The following is a 20,854-nucleotide window of genomic DNA, read 5'->3' as shown; positions in this document are numbered from 1 at the left end:
ACTCTCCCCCTTCTCCCTCCCCCCCACTCCTCCTGGAACTTACCTGCATAACGATGGCTCCAACGGTGGATTTGCCCACCCCGAACTTGTGTGCCACTGATCGGTAGCTGTCTGGGGTGGCCAGCTTCCATAACGCGATGGCGACCCTCTTGTCAACGGGGATGGGTTCCCGCAGCCGGGTGGTGGTTCTCTGGAGTGCAGGGGCGAGCCAAGCACATAGCTCCAGGAACATCCGCTTTCGCATGCGAAAGTTCCGGAGCCATTGCTGGTCATCCCATTGCCCCAGGACCAGCCAGTCCCACCAGTCGGTACTGGTGTCCAGTCTCCAGAAGGCCTTCTCCACAGTGGGGTGTGGATGGCACAGGGATGCCATGGCCTCCCTGGTGAGGGAGTCCAGAGCGACCTCCGCCTCGAGGTCCTGGAGGAGGAGTGCAGCAGCATGGAGCAGCTGCTGCAGCCACTCCAACATGGCTGGAAGGGGCAAGAGCAGGCACAAGGCCACCCCTGGCTCCATGGCGCAAGAAAGGAGCGTAGGATGAAAAAAAAATTCAGCCAAAGGCACTAAGGCAGAAGGCAGTGGTGTCCAAAAAGGCAGAGGGCAACCACAAAAACTGCTACAGCTGTCAGTCCCTGCAAGAGGTCCTAAAGCACACAGCAGGAGAGAAACGGCTGTCCGGGGAGAGCCCTTTAAGCATGTGTCTCAAAGGAGCTCCTGCCCCCGGAAAGGGCCGGTGCCCTTTTGCCCTTTTCAAAATGGTTCCGGGCTTCTGCTTTTGCGCAAGAATGTCCCGCCAATGTAAACGCTCTTTTGTGCAAAAGTGCATCGTTCTGACGATGTTTCCCAGACCAATATAGATGTGCTCTTGCACAAATACTTTAACGCAAAAACTCTTGTGTTAAAAGTATTTGTGCAACAAGAGCGCCAGTGTAGACGTAGCCATGATGTTCCCATGAAACATTTCAGGACGAACTGTTTCACCAGAATATTCCCAAGCAGCTATAAATAAGGGGCTTCTGCCCACCTCACCTTCTCAACATGAGCAGAGTTAAAAACAGATAAGTCAGGGCCTGACTAATAATCCTGTGAGTATGTGGATCGATCACCCAGCCCCTTTCCCTGCAATGTGTAAGGGTGTATGCTTTGCCCACAAAGGATACTGTAGCTCATGTTCTTCAGTAGGACCCACTGGTTCTACTGGTGGTCCACAGCCTGGGGGAACAGGATTCTATCTTCTAACTCCTACTGACACTCACCTGCGCAAAGCCTACTTCCAGAGTGTACAATTCAGTGTTTGTTAGCTCATAAACAGGAGGCACATTAAGCTGTGGTATAGTTACAAAATCCTCTAAAGTAAATAGATGCAGTACCCTACTTGAATGAAAGCTGAATTTAGCCCATGAAAAAAGTAAATGTATATCTAACTTAACTAAACTGTTACACATAGGTAATAGCATTTTATAAGTTAGCCTGAATATGCCAATGACTGTACACATTAAAATGATTCCCTGTATTTTCAGAAGTCTCTGACTGGCTGAACTCAGCAAAATTAGCATGTAAAAACAGACCAACTTTAATGTTTCATATCACTTTCCAGATAGCACACAACAGTTTTCTTTAAAAAATAATAAATTGAACAATATTTTGGTAGTTTAATGTTGCCCTTGAGGCTAAAATTGCTTCTATTTGCAAGTCATGTTTGTACAGCAGATACAATGTGTGGTATTAGTGGGCCACTGGTTATCTCCAGCCGGTTGGAGTTTATAAACTTAATGAAGCATGCCAGTGACTGAATCATTCATGCTTATCATGGTCAGCTTATTCTTTGTGGTGTTAGCTGGATTGGCAAAGATCTTTTTGTTCAACTTTCATTCAAATTCTATAATGTGGAGATTTTCATACAGGAAGAAAAATTAACAAAAATCTGGCGTATATAAATACAAAAAAATCCCTCAGAGTTGGCCTACCTCTGCTTCCGCCAAAGCTTAGGGGAGTTTTGCCATTGACTTCACTAGTCTGACTGTGTGTTTGGAAATCACACCCTCTTCATCCATTTACTTTCCATGCATTGTTTGTTTGTCTATTCCTTTTTTTGCTAATCATCAAAGATATTTATGCAAAGTGGCGGGAAGTTCAACGTGCATCACAGTCTCTCTCCTTTTGATGCCTGTTGTGAAGCTGTTTGTGCTGACATTACAGCCACTCTGAATTCAGGCTTCAGTGGTGGTGCTGCACAAATGCATGACATCACAATTACTTTTATGACACTAATATGGAACATAAACTTAGTATCCAGGATAATTGGCCCAGCTGTCATTGACTGATGCAAAAAACCTAAACCTGGAACAATGCAATTTGTTCATGAAAATGACTGAACCTTTTTGACTCTAACATACCAGAAAACATTCTCTCCCAGATCAAGAACAAACCTAATGGATTTCAGCAAGGAAAGAAAAAGATTGAAAATATTAGAAACAATTGAAAGTTATCCCTTAGAATGGAAATGTTGGTTCCACTTTAACCACATGTCAGATCCAAGAGTGGACCTGATTCAATGCTCACAAAGTCAACAGAAATTATATCAAGCCCTGTAGACATTACTACCTGCTCTGCCTACATTTAATCTCAGTTATCTGACAAATAAAATAAGAAATTAGGATTTCTTTTCCCTACTTCCAAGATGGAATTCTGAACCCATTTTGCAGCCTATTCTCTTAGCTGTTGAGGAATGTTTGCTGAGTAGGCCCAGGGGAAACATAGCTGTTATAGGTTGATTTTTTTTAAGGCAAATCAGGGATAAAGATGGAAGACTATATTTGATTTGGCTGTGTGAGCAGAACCCTTATGGCTAAAGCAGTCTGATTGCCAATCCAAGTTCCAAACTTTGATAAGAATGACCTGCTTTAGTACAATCGTAAGCAACAATATTAAACTATAAACAAAATAACTAGGGAAAAGTAATTTTTCTCCTTGTAGCAGCAGCATCTTAAAGTCCACTGCAGGGATTTTTCAGGGGAGTCGTCAATGGCAATTGACTAAAGCCGATGAGAATTGTGTTCCTAACTACCCTAGGTGCTTTCAAAGTCCCACCCTGCATGAAGTAAACAAGGTACTTTTAGAAACATGTGTTATTATATAATTGTGATCAGATATAGACCCAAGAAAGGAGCAACTGTAATTTGTATCTTAACTTCAGTTGTCTCTAGCTGCCCAGTGAGTTGCAAATGATTGTCTTAAGAATCACGAATAAAGAAGTTGCAGGGGAATGGGGAAATGATGGCTGAGGTCAGTATCTCTAGCTAAGGTGAATCATTAATCAGAATGAAAAAAATGAACATCAGTGTCACCCCCATGCTTATGAATATAATTATGCATAACTCAAATATATCTTAAACAAACTGTATCATGTGATCTATTTTTTAAAATACAGTCTACTGATTATGTATATCCTATTTCTGTGCATGTATCATTCTTGTTATGAAGTGTGGATTGGTTTATAATTCTAGGTGTGCTGATGAGGGCCATTAGTTATATTTCAGACACATCATGGCCCGGCATTCAAGAAAAAGATCTGGAAGGGTATGCTACACAGCAACATTATTTCAAAATAACTTCATCCATATCTACACAGCAGATGTCGAAATACTGTCAAACTGGAGGACTTCTTATTCTGACTCCTGTAACCCTAATAGTACGAGGTGTAAGGGAAGTTGAAGGAAGAGTGCTCTATTTTGAAATAAATGCTGGGTGTAGACACTCCCAATTTCGAAATAAGCTTTTTTGAAATAAGCTATGCAATTGATGTAGCTCAATTTGCATAGCTTATTTCAAGTTAAGCCCTACTGTGCAGATGCACCTTAAATATGTTTGTTTTTTCCTGTAAGCCCAAACTGTGGTTGGTAGTACAAAGACATGTGGCCAGGCCACTTGCTGCTGGTATCCATTTTGGATCTTGCACTTTTCCACTCAAGGTGAAAAAAGTTTAAAGTGAACACAAAGAATTCCCACCTTGGGCAAAAGGAATATAAAGTGGGAAACCAAACAATGGGGGAGTTGTCAAACACTAGGAGACCCCCACTTATCAGGAAACCTCTCAGAACGAACAAGGGGAAGGATTGGGCCCAAGCTAGGAAGCTGCTTAACTTGTGAAAGATATGATTAGAACAACAGTTAGGATTAGAATGTGCATGTAATAAATGTCCTAGTGGATAAGGGTTAGCTGGTGTGTTTGTTTATTTTGGCTTAGTAACTTACTTTGATCTGTCTGTTTTCACTGGCAATCACTTAAATCTTACTTTTTATACTTAATAAAAGTACTTTTGTTTATTATTAAGCTCAGTGTAAATAATTGTTAGTTGGAGGGGGGCAACACTGTGCATATCTCTCTTTCACTGATAAGAGGATGAACCGATAAGCATTTGCTGTGTGTAAAACATTTATACAAAGTAAAATGGATTTATTTGGGGTTCTGGACCTCATTGGGGCTATCTTCCTGGGTGCTAACAATGGCCTGATAGCTGAACCTTCCCAGAGCTGAGCTGGTTCAGTGTCTGCATTGCTCTGCTGGGGGGCTTTTACCCAAACTTTGTGGCTTGACTATGAGAGACCAGAGTTTAATGGTGCAGCAGGGCAGAGGGAGTGAGGAGTCCCAGAGGTCAGGTATGTGGTCTCAGTGGTGTGATCAGCACACTTGGTCCTGCTGTGAGGGCAGAGGACTAGAATCGATGACGTCTCAAGGTCCCTTCCAGTTCTAAGAGATAGGTATATCTCCATACATTCAGAGACAGTCCCTGTAATCAAACCTGCCACAAGCAGTTGTTTTTAATTTAAATAACAGCTGTTTTGACTTAAGCTATATTGACAAAATATTTTTTCTATGGTAATGTTTTTATTTCTACCACTGAAATAAAGGTTTTTTTTTAAATTATTTCTACTGTTCTAAAAGTAGGAACCTCATGTTACAGTACTTTAGTATATTTTTTACTTGGCAGTTTTTCAAGGAACCAATTCATCAAGATAGCTAACAAGGCAAGGTAGATTCAGCATGGTACAAAACTTTATCATGAGAGGCAGTATAGGGGAATCGAGAGGGCACTGGACTAAAATGTGGTAAACCAACCTTATGTTTCAACCTTTGCCCCTCACCTGCTGTATGACCATGGGCAAGTCATTTCCCCTCTAAGTACATCCATTTCCCCTGCCCACCTTGATCTGACTTGACTTGAATAAGCTCTGTGAGGCCGAGATACCTATTCCTATATGTTTGTACTATCTAGCACAGTGGGATTCCAAACTCAGTTGGGTCTTGTAGTCACTAACCATAATACATATAATAATCAAACTTGAGCAGTCCCATTGAAGACAATGTGACATTCCATGCTTAAAGTTTTGTACGTGCTAAAGTAATTTCCTAAATCAGGGCTCGATTTTGCTAATTTTGTAAGAAACCAGGCCATCACAATCTCTGTGCTTCAGCATTTTGGAAAAAGTCTCTATTACTGCCCAAAAAGATTGCTGCATATTTCTGCTGCTCCTTTCCTCAGGTCTCCACTCTACTTTGATTCATTTGTACCACTACAATTAGCCTTCCAATTGTGTGTAACTTTGTTAGTTTGGTGTTTAATCAATCTTCGAGCTGAGACCTGTGTTAAAAATATTTTGTACTAATTCAGTCAGATTGCCACAGCTTCAGAGATATGTAAACTACAAGTTTAAGGACCAGTAAGTAATAGATCTAAGTGAGAGAACTTAAAATTAGCAGTGAATGAAGGACATATTATTGGAATGCGTAATAGGAAGTTAGATGGGGATTTTAGGCTGCCTGATACTTAAATAAATCCTTTGGGAAAGAATCAGAAGACCTTGATTGTCTAAACAAAGCTAAAAGTTAGTTGGTAGTTTCCAGCAGAAATTCATGCAGAAGTTTCCTATGTAAAGCAATTTCCTATTAAATTGTTTTAAATAGCTCATAAGTGGAATATAAGTAACATAGTACATCCACTTAATTCATGTGTCTAGAACCATGAACAGCTTCTTATCATGAGTAATTTACGTGACAGAAATACTGTTGTATACAGAAGTCACTAACCAGATCAGAACGTTGAGACAGAAAAGAGCTACGCCATAGAGGAGGAAGTCCTGATTGTTTTAGGAAGGTGACCATTTGCTCGTACTGGCTCCTTCCCCTAATCCTTGCATTTGTCCACCTGCTGGGAGATCTTCCACCTTCCTCCATGCTCATTAAAAACTACATGTAGACCAAGTTCTTAAACATGGGAGCCTATACTCTAAAGCTACATCGGTCTGTGCCTCATTCTTGTTCAGAGACATGGGATTGCATTACAGATATCCTCCATGAGTCCTAGGTGATGATGATTAATATGATGCCTCTTTTGAGGGATGAAAATACCAATTTGGAGAACTAAGAATGGAAAGTTTCTTTCATCCCTAAACACTTTTACACAAGGAAAGTTAACCAACGGCTTGGCCTGTGACATTACTGTTTGGAGGGAAGTGCCCTCTGCTATCTTTAAAAGTACTGGTCTCATAAGCTGGAAGCAGAGTCATTAACTTTGCTCCATACAACATGTCTGAGCTTAAACTGCAGCTATTACACAGGTTGTACCTCCCTTAACCAGGACTCTCTGGTCCAGCAATATCTGTGGTCCAGCAGCTGGGAGCCTTGTGTTGGGGTGAAGGGGGAGCGCAGAGGGTGGGCAGCGCAGCAGGGAGTTCTCTGTGGCCGCGTGGTAGTGGGGGTCGCAGCAGCAGCCACAGAGCTCTGGCCCCAGCCATAGAGCTACAGCCCTGTCAACAGAGCTCCAGTCCCAGTGGTAGCTAGGGGGCTTCAGCCTGGGGAGCCAAGGCCAGGCAGGCAGCCATGGGGCTGGACTGGAACTCTAGCTGGGGGTAACAGGGCAGCATGGGACATGATGGGAGGGACCTCCCTGGTCCAGAAAATCCCCTCATTTGGGACCAGTCAGATCCTGAGGGTGCCAGATGAGGGAGGTCCAACCAGTACAATGATACATGAAAATGTAGTGCAATTAGGTCTATTTCATCACCTTCCCCCCAACCTTCTTTACTTGTCTACCAGGCTGTGCTTACACTGTAAACTCTTCAGGGAAGTGACTTCTCCTCCTGCATGTCTGTGACACTACCGCAAATAAATAAACAACAATAAATACCTAGATATTTGTTGTGCTTGCATCTTCTAGTGGTTTATTATTGTGAAGCTCACGTATTGTTTTTAATTAGATTTAGGGCAAATGCTTGTGAACTAGACCACAAGTAGTTTCATTCACTCTGAAACCTACTGAATATTAGGAACAAAGTGTTTTACTGGGAGAGGTAAAGAGGAGCTGACTTGGGATCACCCTCTAACAAGGAAGCAAAAGCCTAGATCAGGGCTACTTAACGTTGGAAGCTCCGAGGGCCACGATGATACTCACAGCACATGCTGAGGGCTGCAAATATATATGCAAATGTATGCAAATAGCTTTTTACGCTGATGGGCATGCATACAAAGATTAAGGGAAGACTATGCAACACACAGGCCCCATTTAAGTCAGTTCTGCATATATTAATAAAATTCAATATTTACCCAATTTCCACCCATATGTCAGCACTTTTAATGAGCAACAACAGTCGAGGAATTTAACTACTAAAATGCATCTCAACGGAAGACCATTATATTGACTCCTTTTGTTTTAGCTCCCACCCATGGGACATAAACGAACAGGCTGCGGGCCACATGTGGCCCGGGGGCCACATGTTGTGTAGCCCTGGCCTAGATCCTCAAAGGACAATGGGAAATCTGTGGGAGTTAAGCACCTAAATGCCTTAAAAGCATGTTTCAGGAATTTGGACCAGATTTTCAACGACCTTGTGCTCTATGGTAACATAACAGAGAGAGTGCCATCAGACCATTGTAGCTAATGGACATGTCATTTTATTTGCAATATTACTGAACAATCTGAGTATTTTCCACTTTGTCTGTGCCTTAAAGTTACAAGTGCATTTACAATGGGTCTACTGTGGAATATCTTGCAGACACATTGAAAAATTGCAACTGACAACAGAATTTGCTCCTAGTTTTTTACTTTTTTAATTGATGAACAACATAAGGACATAAGAACAGCCATACTGGGTCAGACCAAGAATCCATCCAGCCCAGTATCCTGTCTGCCAACAGTTGCCAATATCAGATGCCCCAGAGGGAGGGAACACAACAGGTAATCCTTACATGATCCCTCCTCTGTCACCCACCTGCAGAGAAACAGAGGCTAGGGGCACCCTTTCTACCCATCCTGGCTAATAGCTATTGATGGACCTAACTTCAATGAATCTATCTAGCTCTTTTTCTAACCCTGTTAAAATCCTAGCCTTCACCACATCCTCTGGCAAGGAGTTCCACAGGTGACTGCGTTGCATGAAGAAAAACCTCCTTTTGTTTGTTTTAAACCTGCTACCTATTAATTTCATTTGGTGACCCCCAACTTCTTATGTTATGGTGAGAAGTAAATAACTTTTCCTTATTCACTTTCTCCATACCTGTCATGATCTTATAGCCCTCTATCATATCCCCCCTTAGTCTCCTCTTTTCTAAGCTGAAACGTCCAAGCTGAAATCTGGGGGGAGATTTTTGGGGGGTGCTCAATGAAAACCTAAAAATGTTTGAGGAAAATGGATTTTTTTTCTTGAAAAATTCCATCCATTTTATGTTGAAAAAAGTTTTGATGGAAAACTTCTGATCTGCTCTAGAAAATAGGGATGGAATCTTAGTTAAACTGTAATACAGGTTGGACCTTCCTGGTCCAGCACCCTTGGGACCTGGACCAGAGAGTTAGCTGGACCGAGGGAGGTCCATACCACCCCTCCACTGGATGCCCTGCTGTCATCTCCTCTAGTTGGGGCTCCCCGCCTTGCTGATGCCCCGCTAATGCTGGCTAGGTGGAACTCCACTCTGATGCCACCCTGCTTGCCACATCTCCCCAGGGCTAGAAAAGGTAAACTGGAGTCAATGGGAGCCACAAGGCTTCATGGCTACAGACCCCTTATGTAAACTAAGTGGCCTGGGCCCACTAGCGGCTTTCCCAAATTGGGCTCATGGAACACTTTGAGAAACACTATTATAGTATATTCTCTTCATCATCAAGATTGGTCCAATAACATTGGGTGGAATACTGGCCACCTTGAAATCAATTGTAAAACTTCCATTGGCAAGTAGGGCTACAATTTCACCCATTCAGATTAACATCCCGATCCTGCATTTCCTGATCATCAAAAATGCCTACCAATGTTGATGTGAATTTTGAATATGCAAGCCATGTAGGATCAAACTGCTAAACTGCAAGTCTTTTGGGGGTGGGTTCCTGTCTTGTTAGACAGTACAAGTTGCAAAGACTGATGCTTGTATTAAACATGTGAATATGGGTATAGAATCACAAGAAGGATGTTGTCATGGAGATTAATTCTTCTCAAATGCGGAGTGTAGATCTCAGCCAGACAGAGGATGTTTCAGATGCCATCTATTGTTGTTATGAATAGATCTATAATGACATAACATGTAGTCTGAGTTTTCTGTAGTAACAGGTAAATGTTTCTCTTACTTTCCATAGTCAGTACAAAATAATTGTAGTCTTTCTTTTCAGACTGTTACAAAAGCAATTTTCTTTCTCACAGGTGAATCTCTTTTTCCTATTGAATATTGTTCGAGTTCTCATAACGAAGCTCAAAGTCACACACCAGGCAGAATCCAATCTATATATGAAAGCTGTGAGAGCTACACTCATTCTAGTGCCGCTTCTTGGCATTGAATTTGTGCTGATTCCATGGCGACCAGAAGGCCTAATTGCTGAAGAAATATATGACTATGTGATGCATATCCTTATGCATTACCAGGTAGGATGCTTTAAGTAGCACTTATTTTCTTGAGCTAGACAGTACTTGCAGTATGACTGCAAATAAATGAATGACAAAGAAAAATTAATTAATTTCTAAACTTCTTTTAGATCTTTATAAATATTTTTGCTTATTAATGCTTTATATTTTTCATTTGTATTAATTATTTAAATTGAATTAAATGTTATGCTAGAGTGCTGGCCCAATGGACCATCTGTAATATTAATAATCCACTGAGTTTAGATTTTAAATTAATTTTTTTTTCTTGCATTTCAAAAAAATCTGTATGTATTGCAAAAACTCAAAAGAAAACCTTTTATTTTGCAGGGTCTGTTGGTGGCTACAATTTTCTGCTTTTTCAATGGAGAGGTATAGTTACAGATTTCAATTTATTTCCTGTTCTTGTCACTTTCTTAATGTTCATTTAGGCTTAAAAAGTTTTTTTGGTTTAACGCCACTACCCCCTATTTGTGATCCCAATAACAAATGTAAAATTGTAAATAGAAATTTTAATTTAATTTAATTTAATTCATTTTACTTTCATTTTAAAATTAATAAAAATGTTACGGATAAAGTAACTTATCTAGCAAGACCTCAGTTTAGTTTTGAGATTTCCCTCTAAAATATTTCATGACATTCCTAAGGGTTTAAACCTATTAGTACTGAGCAGCCTAAAATTCCCTGGACTTCAGAAGTAATTAACTGTACTCAGCACTTTTCAGATTGGTATGTATATATATAACAATATCAACAATTCTATGATGAAAGCAAATTCAGTAGTGAACAATAAAAACATAAATTCCTTATGGGCGTGTATTCTCATCTGAGAAGCTAGAAAAATGTCATCACTCTAACAGCCTTACTCTCAACAAGCCTTGAATTGATCCTTACAGTTCTGGAACATGGCAATTTAATGGGAAAGGACTGGGAAAATTGTACTGTTGCTTTCTAAGGAATAACTGCTCTGTAATCAGGTTGAGGTATCCATCTCTAGGACTGCTAACATGGTACCTTTCATGAACACTTAACTTCACCATGTGATATGGAAGGAATAGGTCAACTCTTGGTGGTATTTCACATTTTTCATTTTGGGGGGCAGCATTCTGGGCTTATGTTTTACAAATGGCCTTTTCAGCACAAGTGAGAAGTGCTCAAGGCTCAGCCTTTGTACATTTGGGCCACCAAAAAGATTTCTTTGCTTCAGTTGGACCTCCGTTCTTCTGGAAGTCTAGTCCTCCCCTTCAGGTGACAGTGGGGGGAACATAGATGCTCCTTCTGAACTCAAAGGCCTGTGCCCTAAATTGTCAGTTGACTAAGGCCCTGTCACTACATCACAGAAGTTCATGGAGCTTTGCCATCAGTTTTGTTTTTACTAGCGAATTAGAGCATAATTTGGTACGTTCCCCATAGTTCTATCACAAATACAGTTACTGATCCAGGACGCACCTATTTCTACACAATTCCTTATTCCTACACATAATTCAAGTTCAGTTGCAGTATATGTAAGCAAGCAGATATGTGGGAGTAAGAGTTAGTAGGACTGAGCCATTAGCTATTTTTATTAGTCATTTTAAAAACATATGAGACACAAGTATATCAATTGACTAATAGAGAAGAACTGATTCAAATGCACACTGAAAATCCGAATCAACCAAAACCTGAACTGCAACTTTCTTATCATTTGGAGAAGTTCCTCTCTCCACCATTATTTTTGGAGCGGGTCAAAACATTTTTGACCCAATGACGTTATGACAAAATACATTTATTTTGCTGAATCTGAAACATTTTGCAGACTCATATCCGTTTTGAAAGAAATTCCTCTTCGGGAATGAGAGGACACACTTATAATAATTTATGTTCTGTTCTGGTATGCAGTAGACCCCTTATCAGGCTCCTACTCTCCCTGTTACAGAGCAGAGTTTTTCATCCCAGATGATTCTGAACCCAATTGAATCTTGTCCCACATTCCTATACCCTAATCACCATCCCTTCCTCACCACTCTCCTCAATCAAAATGCTTGGGGATTGATCTGAAAACATAATTTGACAGAATTCCATTCTGTGCAAACATCTGAAAGGTTTTAGTTTTGTTCTACTGTGAAACAAACACAAAATGGATTCAAATATAATTGCCATCCTTTGATCAGCTATAATTATTTTTCATTGATGGGTATCTCTTAACAACATTTTCTTTCCACCGATGAACAAAAATCAAGCCTGCCCGTGGTTTTAAATTTAAAACTTGTTCTATTGGCATTTGTAGTCAATTATTTCTTCTATTTGGGTTCCAATACTATGAATATACAATTTGTTCTTTCGCTATATTCTCTCCTGAGCCAAAGCTCTCTTTAATGAGTGTCAGGGAGTCAGACAGCTCTCAGTTATGCAACTAATTTAGCATCTTTGATGGACTTTACATTGTTGGCGTATCAGTTTAACAAAGCTTAGCTCTGCCCTGCCCTCTACAAGCAGATGTACACGCAGGGAGTCCCCTTTTAACAAGGTGATTTTCTGCTAGGCATTTGTGGACAGATTACAGCTCTTTAGAATCACTTGAAGCACATAAAGGAGCCATACCCGTCTGGACTACAATCTTTAATCTTAGCCAATCTTTGTCCATTTACAGTGCATTGTGCAGATTCTTATGTTTTAAACTTTGTCTCCCATCATCTTTAGATCTTCCAGTGACAATAGTCTACTTTTTTATGCTGGTTTTTCATTATATTTTACTACAAAAAAAGGATAGTATTTAAGGTATAATGGATCAAAGAGGATAATGGCAAAAAGTTAAACAATCATGCAAAAAATCTGCTCTATCAAGAGTTCTTTTGGTCTCTTAATAGATTCAGTCACAGAAATGACACTGTGGCAGGCATAACTCAGAAATGTGGCAGGCATAACTCATAATCTTCCATCGTTAAAGACTTCTGTTACAGTGGACTTTAATTTGACATGTCTTATCTTCAATAAGTCCCTTTAAAATCACTTGACATAGCAACACCTCATTATAATTCACAGAATGCGAAGCATCCGAAAGAAGTGGTAGCATGAATATGTAGTTTATGTAGTTTATGGAATAACAGTAAATAAGTAATATATATTTTCTGCTTTCTTAATTCTTTTGATAATTCTCCACTCCCCAAAATTTATTTTCTTTCCCAGCATAGGGGGCTAGCAGACTGCAGGAAGTCTAAATATTATGTCTGTGCTTTTCTATTTATATTTGTTTATCATAACTAAAGCCAGAGACAAACTGGACAAAGTAAGCTATTGTGTTCGACAATGTAAACCAACCAAACATAAGGAAAACTGAATAGAAGTTGTTGCCCCATAATAGTACTTTCTTGTTAACAGATATTGATCCATCTGTAAATGGTATGTTATATTCCAAGTAAATCTGACAAAATAAAAACAAAGGGTGAGATTTTCCAATGTGGCTCATGATTTGAGTGCCAATTTGAGACATGCATGGCCTGTGACAAGACAACTGCACCTCAGTATTTTATGAAAATCATGCTCATTACAAGTTGGAAACCCATAATTGAAAAAACTTAGCTAGCAAGAAATGAATAGTTAAGCTATTGCAGACCAGGTCTGTAACACGTGGTATCTCTTTTAGCACTCCCATTATTAACAACTCAAAATTACTCTGGCACAATTTAGCACTTATTCACCTGGTATTTTGTCTGTACAAAAAAGGAAGCTAGGATGTAGATGAGATGGAAGTCAAGCTAAAATTTTATTCCTTCTCTAACTCCACTGATTTCAGTGAAGTTACATGTATGTTCACTTTGGTCCATAATATAGTTAAGTGGTAGGACTAATGAATAATTCCTGATTCATACGTTTGAGCAAAAATGAAAATAAGCCTTTCCATAAATGTAATTTTCTTACACGCAGTTGTTCTAGCATTCTGATCACTCCTATCTTGGCCTCCTTCCCTTAAAAACTAATTCCATGTGAATTTCATTAACACAGCACTGTAGTAAATCCAATCTTCCTGTTGCACAGGTGTTTTGCCATATTGTATTAGAGGAAACCAATGAAAAAAACATAACATCCTTACAATGAAACATGTAAACAAACTGAGGCTGCTGAGGTCTTTGGCTGTTCTATTAAATTTATTTTTAACTAGTCTAAGAACATGTGCTGAAGTCAGTTTGGGGAAACCAACTTTCCCTTAGTTTTCTGAGTGCTTGATCACAAACGAAAGGAGACTTGGCCTAGATCCTCATCTGGTGTGAATTTCAGTAGCTCTCTATCAACTGATACTGGTGAGAATCTACCCATATTAATCATGAGCAGAGAGAACCATTAGTTAACCACATTAGGATAAAAGGCATATTGTTGAAGCAGTGTGTGGAAACTTGTACTTTTGTGGCCAATGGTATAGAATAGCCCATAGCTATAAATCCAAAATCTTTCTTTGGCACTGACTGTATTAAAAATGTTAAATATTAGTCCAGATTTAATTTGTATCTCTGTTTTGTAATTTTGCAATTAGTCTAATTTAATTTGTATTTCTTCCATAACAGCTCAAGTGACATGATTTTGATGTTATATACTAATTTTAAGTCCAGTACATAAGGCACTTTTCCTAGTAATGTATGTATCTATTTTCCCTTATTCTTTTCATGGAATAGGTCCAAGCTGTTTTGAGAAGGCACTGGAATCAGTACAAAATCCAGTTTGAGCACAGCTTTACCCACTCAGATACTATACGCACAGCTTCCTACACGGTATCCTCCATCAGTGATGTTCAGGGCTATAGCTACAATCATGATTTCACCAGTGAACATTTAAATGGGAAAAGCTACCATGACATGGAGCATGTTGTTTTAAAAACTGAGAAGTTGTACGGTTGATGTCAGAAGACTGTTGCCAGCATTCGAGTCCTCATAGTTCATGAACTTGAAGTTTGATTTAATGACTTCTTGGCCAGAAGATTTTTACCTGACTTGGGACGTGTTTTTTCCTGAATGATGCAAACTTAAGACAGTGTATTTCTCATGTGTATATAAATATGCATATGTGCATGTGGCTACAGTATGCACACCTACACATATATATGTTCATACATAGATATAAGTACATATATAAAGCTACAGACTGTGCCTCTTCAGTTTCTACTGTGTAGACCAAGTTGGCAATTATTTTGTATGAAGGGAATCAATGAAGGATTTCTTAATTTCTTGTAAGTTTGTGTAAAGACTGTATTGTATTGAAGGCCATTTCATTTGCCTGCAAGAACTGATCTTGTAAATACTGTATTAATCATAATGCATTTTATAAATTCAGCCAGTACACACAACCTCAGTAAATGGGTAAGCTCGAACTCTGTCAAGAAAGACAGTTGAATATAATGGAGATTGACCTGTTGATAATTATCTGGCTCTTTTAAACCAGCGATATTATAAAGGCGCCCAGATGCCAATTCCCCAAATCTGAGGTATGAAACTCCAGCTGTGCAATGTATAATTTTACATGAGGTTTTTGGTTATATAACTATTCAAAGAGTCCAACGTTGCTACTGATGAAGGGCAGTTTCCTATTGACTTTAATGGGAGCAGGACCAGTGAGGGCCTGATCTGAAAAAGCTGATAAGCCCATGCTTATATTTGACTTTTATGACATTTAAACTAGTGGTTAAGCTCTTTATTAAAAGTTGGGCAGGATTTCTGGAGCAAGATTGCATACATGTAAGGAAAATTATTTTCCTTGCCACATGCCAATACTTAGCTTCTTAGGTATCAATCGGGCAGGACAAACCCTGTTGATACTGTGGGAGGTTTGTCTCAGAAAGACAAGCAAGCTTGCATGACATTCAAGTAAATTTTATCTTAGAGACAGCTTCTTGGGCCTAGCATAATAAGAAAGGGTGGTTTGGGATATTTTCCAATGGTTTTTCCAATTCTGTCTTCTGAACATCTTCTGGAGCCTTTCTACGATTCCTTGTCTTGGGAAATTCGGGATTATTTTGCAGTGCTTGAGTGAACAAGGCTTGAATCAGTTTTCCTTTCTCACATCAAGTGATTAGGCTTTTCTATGGATTGTGAATAAGGGTTCAAGAACAGGGGTCATAGTAAACAATTGATAAAAGGGTTGGTAAGGTCTTAAGAGAACTATGTCTTTAAATACAGCATTTTATGTGTTTTTATAAATACGCTATGATTTATACAAATAGTGTATTTTCAATACAACTGAAGAAAACTAAAAGAGGGATGATTGATAAGCAGTTCTCAGAAAGTCTTATTCAGATGTATTTTTTAAAGGATGAGTAAAGTGAAATTTACAGAAATGGATAGAAAGGTACTGCTGCTGATGGTAGATTATTGCCACGCAAAAATATTTCTGCTTTATTAAAGCAAACACCAGGGGATTAAAAATACTTTCCCAGAACACCTCAGTTTTAAAGGCTTATTACTGAATGTGAAAAAAAATCAGTTTAGTCTTTCAGGTTGATGTCATTACCCTTCTAATAACTTCAGTGGACAGCTAATTAGCCAGCCATCAAAGGGCTTGTCAGTTTGAGATTTCATAAGAATGTGAATAGTTTTTGTCTGAATCACAGTTGTTTGCAACTTTGGTTTTTAAAACTTCCAGTGGCTGGTGATTGAATTTAAAAGGAAATCATTAGTTGGTGGATTAATATTACTCATAATAAGATAGAATCTCATTTGCCCAGATCAAGAAGTCTCTGCTGATAATGACAGTTTGACAAAAGAATGTCTGAGCATCAGCCAGATGTTGTGCTTACCCCAGTGCCAGAAATCAAATGTCACCATGTTCTTTTGTGAATGCTGGTTACTTATCAATGTGTTTATTGACCAATCGAACAATTTAAAAAAATCACTCTGGCTGAAACTGCCCAGAAGACTTACATGGTGCATTGGCAGCAGCTCCAATGTGACTTTCATGCATGGGACCAAGGCCTGAGCGGCTGTAAATCATGTGGTTCACTTGAAATCAAGGGAATTTCACTGGCTTGGGAATTGGCCCATATTGTCCATTTGTCCTCCAAGTAGCCATTACAGAGTTAAAGAGTTTTATGCAGATGTTTAATTCAAAAGTAGTTGATTTGTACTTCTTAACAGAGGGGCATATTGGTCCATTCTAACAGCTCAGAATGGACTGGCCCAGTGTAGTCCAAGTACACTGTTAGGAAAGGGGAGAAACAATCCTTTGTAGCCATTGTGTGCCTACAGATGTTGTACAGAGCATAAATTCCCTACACCCGCTTCTTACACCTCCCTCACATATGCAGGCAGCCAAGAACATGTTATAAATGCGCCTTTAATAGAATAAATTTGAATCTAATCCTAATGCTGATTTCTCACATTGTCTTATATACTTTGGTCTGCGATTGTGGCAAATGCTGGTGTAGTTGCTATCTTTGGTCTGAACCAAGGACAGTTATGGGAGTTTTTAAAGAGTTCCTTTTTCCCAGGCAAATATTAATCTGTAACTATAGTTTGCTGTTAGTATGTTACTCAGTGAGGATTTGAAGTCTCAAAGAGGGTTGGAAGAACGTTTAGGAGTTCATTTTGTATTTGGTATCTCTAATACCAAAATGTTAGTTTTATATATTTATGGGTGTTTGTTACTTCAAATGAGGATCTGTGTCTGCTTTTATGCTACTGCTGTCAGTTATGAAAGAAGTTAGGTCATGCTCACGGCTGGCTGCTGAGTTGTTTCCATTTTTTTAATGTTAATTTACTAATTGTTTTGTCATTCATTTTTTTTCAAGGTAATGTTCTGTTAGCGTATTTGGCAGAACCCATGTTAAAGCACATCTTCTTATGTTACCAATTCATGTCATAAAACAGTCATGCTGGAAATCAAACAACATTCATCTGTTGTACTGTGTAAATAAGATTAACGGAAGCTATAGCAGTGTATTTATTGCTTATCAAGAATGAATGACATGAAATGAAAAATGTGAAATTATTTTGGTCTTATTTTCACTCTGTTCCTATGAAACATTCATTTTAATTGTTGGCAAACTAAGTATTAATTTTCTGATCAATAAAACATTATGCTTATTTAGTTCTTATATATTTTACACGTGGTTTCTATTTATTACAATAATAATCAAAGTGAGCAAATTCTTAGACTTTTATACTCCTTTGTATGAAAAGTAATCTGAATCTAGAGAAATAGGTACAAAATGACAAATCTCAAAGGGGTAGCCATGTTAATCTGCATCTGCAGAAAAAAAAGAACCCCCTTTGGCACTTTAAACCCTGCCTGATTTTTTGGGGCATAAGCTTTTGGGGGTAAAAAAACCCACTTCATCAGTTTACCCACGAAAGCTTATGCTTCAATAAATCTGTTATTTTTTAAGGTGCCAAAGGACTGCTTGTTATATTTGCAGGTACAAAATGGTTAGCAATGTTACATAATGCCAGAGTATTTTTGTTAATATTCAGCACATTATGGTCGCCTAATGCTTCTGATGCCATACAGACAGACCTCCACTATGGAACTCCAGTGGAGTGACAGACTCTCAGTGATTTCAAAATTCACAAGTTTCCTACAGCTGCACTGTACATGGCTGTCTTCCTGTCACCCATACTTTTTAATCTGTCTTTGGGTAAGTGCATTATATAAATAGTCAATTTCTAATATTATTCAACTGGAATATATGTTCCAAGGATACATATGAAAGCAAGAAAGGGGTGGAGTAAACTCATCCTATTTTATTCCATTGGGATGAAAGCTTCCTCACATCAAGCCATAGCATCTTCCCTAAATATAATGCATAGCAGAGTCCAGGGTCATCTGTGCATATGCCTAACAACTTTCCTTTTATACTAACAGTGCAATAGCAAACCTCACTGTTGTAATATACCGGATTATTTTGCAGCACGTTCTGTAAGCCAATGAGTAGAAAAGCAGCTGGGAAATGTTTTGCAGCTTTGATTGATGATCACATAACAACCCAGATATGTTTTAATTATGATAAATTATGATAAATTATGGGCTTTGAACTTTAAAGAACATCTGGCTTCTGTTTGAAGAGATTCCTGACAGCGCGACATTGCTGAGCTAATGGGACATAGTTTCCCTTGGACAACTCATTTAATTTTGTCAGATGAAGAGCAAAGACCATGCCCTTTTTTTGTTAAATAAACTAAGCTAAGGCATTCTGTGTTGTTTTAGACAAAGATGAGGCATGTGGGTTATAACACAGCAAGATTATGTTAACATATCTAAGCCACAATTTTAGGAAAGGGCTTTGTGAATACAGAGTGATAAGAGTGATCAAAGAAGCAACTAAAAAGACTCCACTTCAGCAGGGTACTGACACGTGTAGTTAACTTTAAACATGAATATAGTCCTTTGAAGTAAATTAAGCAGTTCCACAGCTGGTCCCCTGGAAGTCCTTGAATGGTGCTATGACAAATTACACCAGCTGACACTGTCCCAGTGTGACTATTGACATGGTTTAGTACAGGTTGGACCTCCTTAGTCCAGCACTGTTGGGACTTGACCAGTCCCAGACAAGGACTTTGAAAAAGGCACCAGCCTCCCTGCTGGGCTCCTCAGCCTTGGCAGTGCCATGCCCTCTGGCACTCCTGCCAGCTTCCCTGCCCCACCAGCTGAGGGCTCTGCTGCCCCATGGACCCTCAAGCTCTAATGCCTCACTGGCTGGCTCCATTCCCAACTACCAGTAACCGCTGCTGCTGAGGATCTCTGGTTCAGCAACATCTATGGTCGTACCAGAGCCGCCCAGACTACCATACTTGCTAAATTGGAGCCTATAGCAGTGATAGTAGTTAACTTCAACTACCCTCATATAATGCAATCAACTATAATATCAGAGAAGCAATTGCTTGACATTTTCAACAATTGTTTCCTGGAATAGGTTTTTAATATCATGTGATTCAGTGCAAGAAACAGGAATTATTTGCAAAATCTAAAATGAAAAGTAGATTGGTTAATGGGAAGGGAAAGAACAATTAACCAAAAATAAAAAAAGCAAGTTATTATTTGCATGTGTTGTAAAAAGAGAGTAAGCCAAAGAATCAGTGGATTAATTCATCCATCCTAAGAGATCCATTAAAGGAGCTAGACTAAGGATGTTGCAAAGAAGCTAAATTATTTCTTTGTAATAGTTGTCAGCACCGAGGCTGATGAGAAAATATCTGAGACATGGCTACTCTTTTTCATCTAATAAAGATTCAGGCCTTAAAAAAAGCAGGCACTGGACTTAATTGGCAAATTAAACAATGGCAAGTTGCCTAGCCTAGATGAAGACCATCCAAGAGTTCTGAAGGAATTTAAGAACAAAAAGACTGAATGGATAAAAGGGTTCATAGGCACATTAAAATCAGCTGTGGAACCAGGGAGCTGGAGAGTAAAATGCTAGCAAGGTTCATGGGAATTATAAACTAGTATGTATGTGTTTACTTTGGTACCAGTTAATTAACCAAAACCTTTAAAAAATTGACTTATCATATATATAGTAGCCCAGTGTCTGTGTGTCTATAACACTGATGTACACAGCCATGCCCCCTGGCTGTGTACGTCAGCGCCCCACCCCCCCTTCCCCTTGCTCCGTGGAGGCAAGCGGCCTCAGGGCTCCCCCCCCCGGACACCCTCCACTGCCAGCGCTGCTTCCCTCCCCCCTTCCTCCGGCCCCCCCATCATACCCTCCAGCCCCACAGCTCCCAATCCCCCTCCCCAGCTCTGCTTTCCACCCTCCCTTCTGGCCAGCCCTTCCCCCTTCCCCTCCCTGCCTGGTGTGCTGCGCTGCTCCCAAATGAGCGGCGCAGCATGCCACAGAGGAGGGGGAAGGGAAGGGAAGGGGGGGTAGGGCGCCACACAGGGAGAGGAAGGGGGTGGGGCTGGCCGGAAGGGGGGTGGAAAGCAGAGCTGGGGAGGATCGGGGGCTGTAGGGGAGGATGGGGGGCTGGAGGAAGGGGGGAGTGAAGCAGTGCTGCTGGGGGG

At 39.7% G+C, this 20,854-nt stretch overlaps 1 protein-coding gene across 4 annotated transcripts in view; it reads left to right on the top strand.

The window, feature by feature from the left end:
- Window positions 1-17,954, top strand: part of CALCRL (calcitonin receptor like receptor) — a 102,584-nt gene extending 84,630 nt beyond the window's left edge. For all 4 annotated transcript variants that reach the window (XM_006114813.4, XM_075933773.1, XM_075933772.1 and 1 more), the window contains 3 exons: window positions 9,683-9,901; window positions 10,229-10,270; window positions 14,545-17,954. In XM_006114813.4, coding sequence (XP_006114875.1) covers window positions 9,683-9,901; window positions 10,229-10,270; window positions 14,545-14,766 — 483 coding nt within the window. In that variant the 3' untranslated portion in view covers window positions 14,767-17,954. The remainder of the gene's footprint in view (window positions 1-9,682; window positions 9,902-10,228; window positions 10,271-14,544) is intronic.
- The last annotated feature ends 2,900 nt before the right edge of the window (window positions 17,955-20,854 follow it).

The sequence above is a fragment of the Pelodiscus sinensis genome, chromosome 7 (assembly GCF_049634645.1).
Source record: "Pelodiscus sinensis isolate JC-2024 chromosome 7, ASM4963464v1, whole genome shotgun sequence".
Lineage (NCBI taxonomy): Eukaryota > Metazoa > Chordata > Testudines > Trionychidae > Pelodiscus > Pelodiscus sinensis.
Note: the sequence above shows the minus strand (reverse complement) of the source record. Positions and strands in the feature narration are given on the sequence as shown.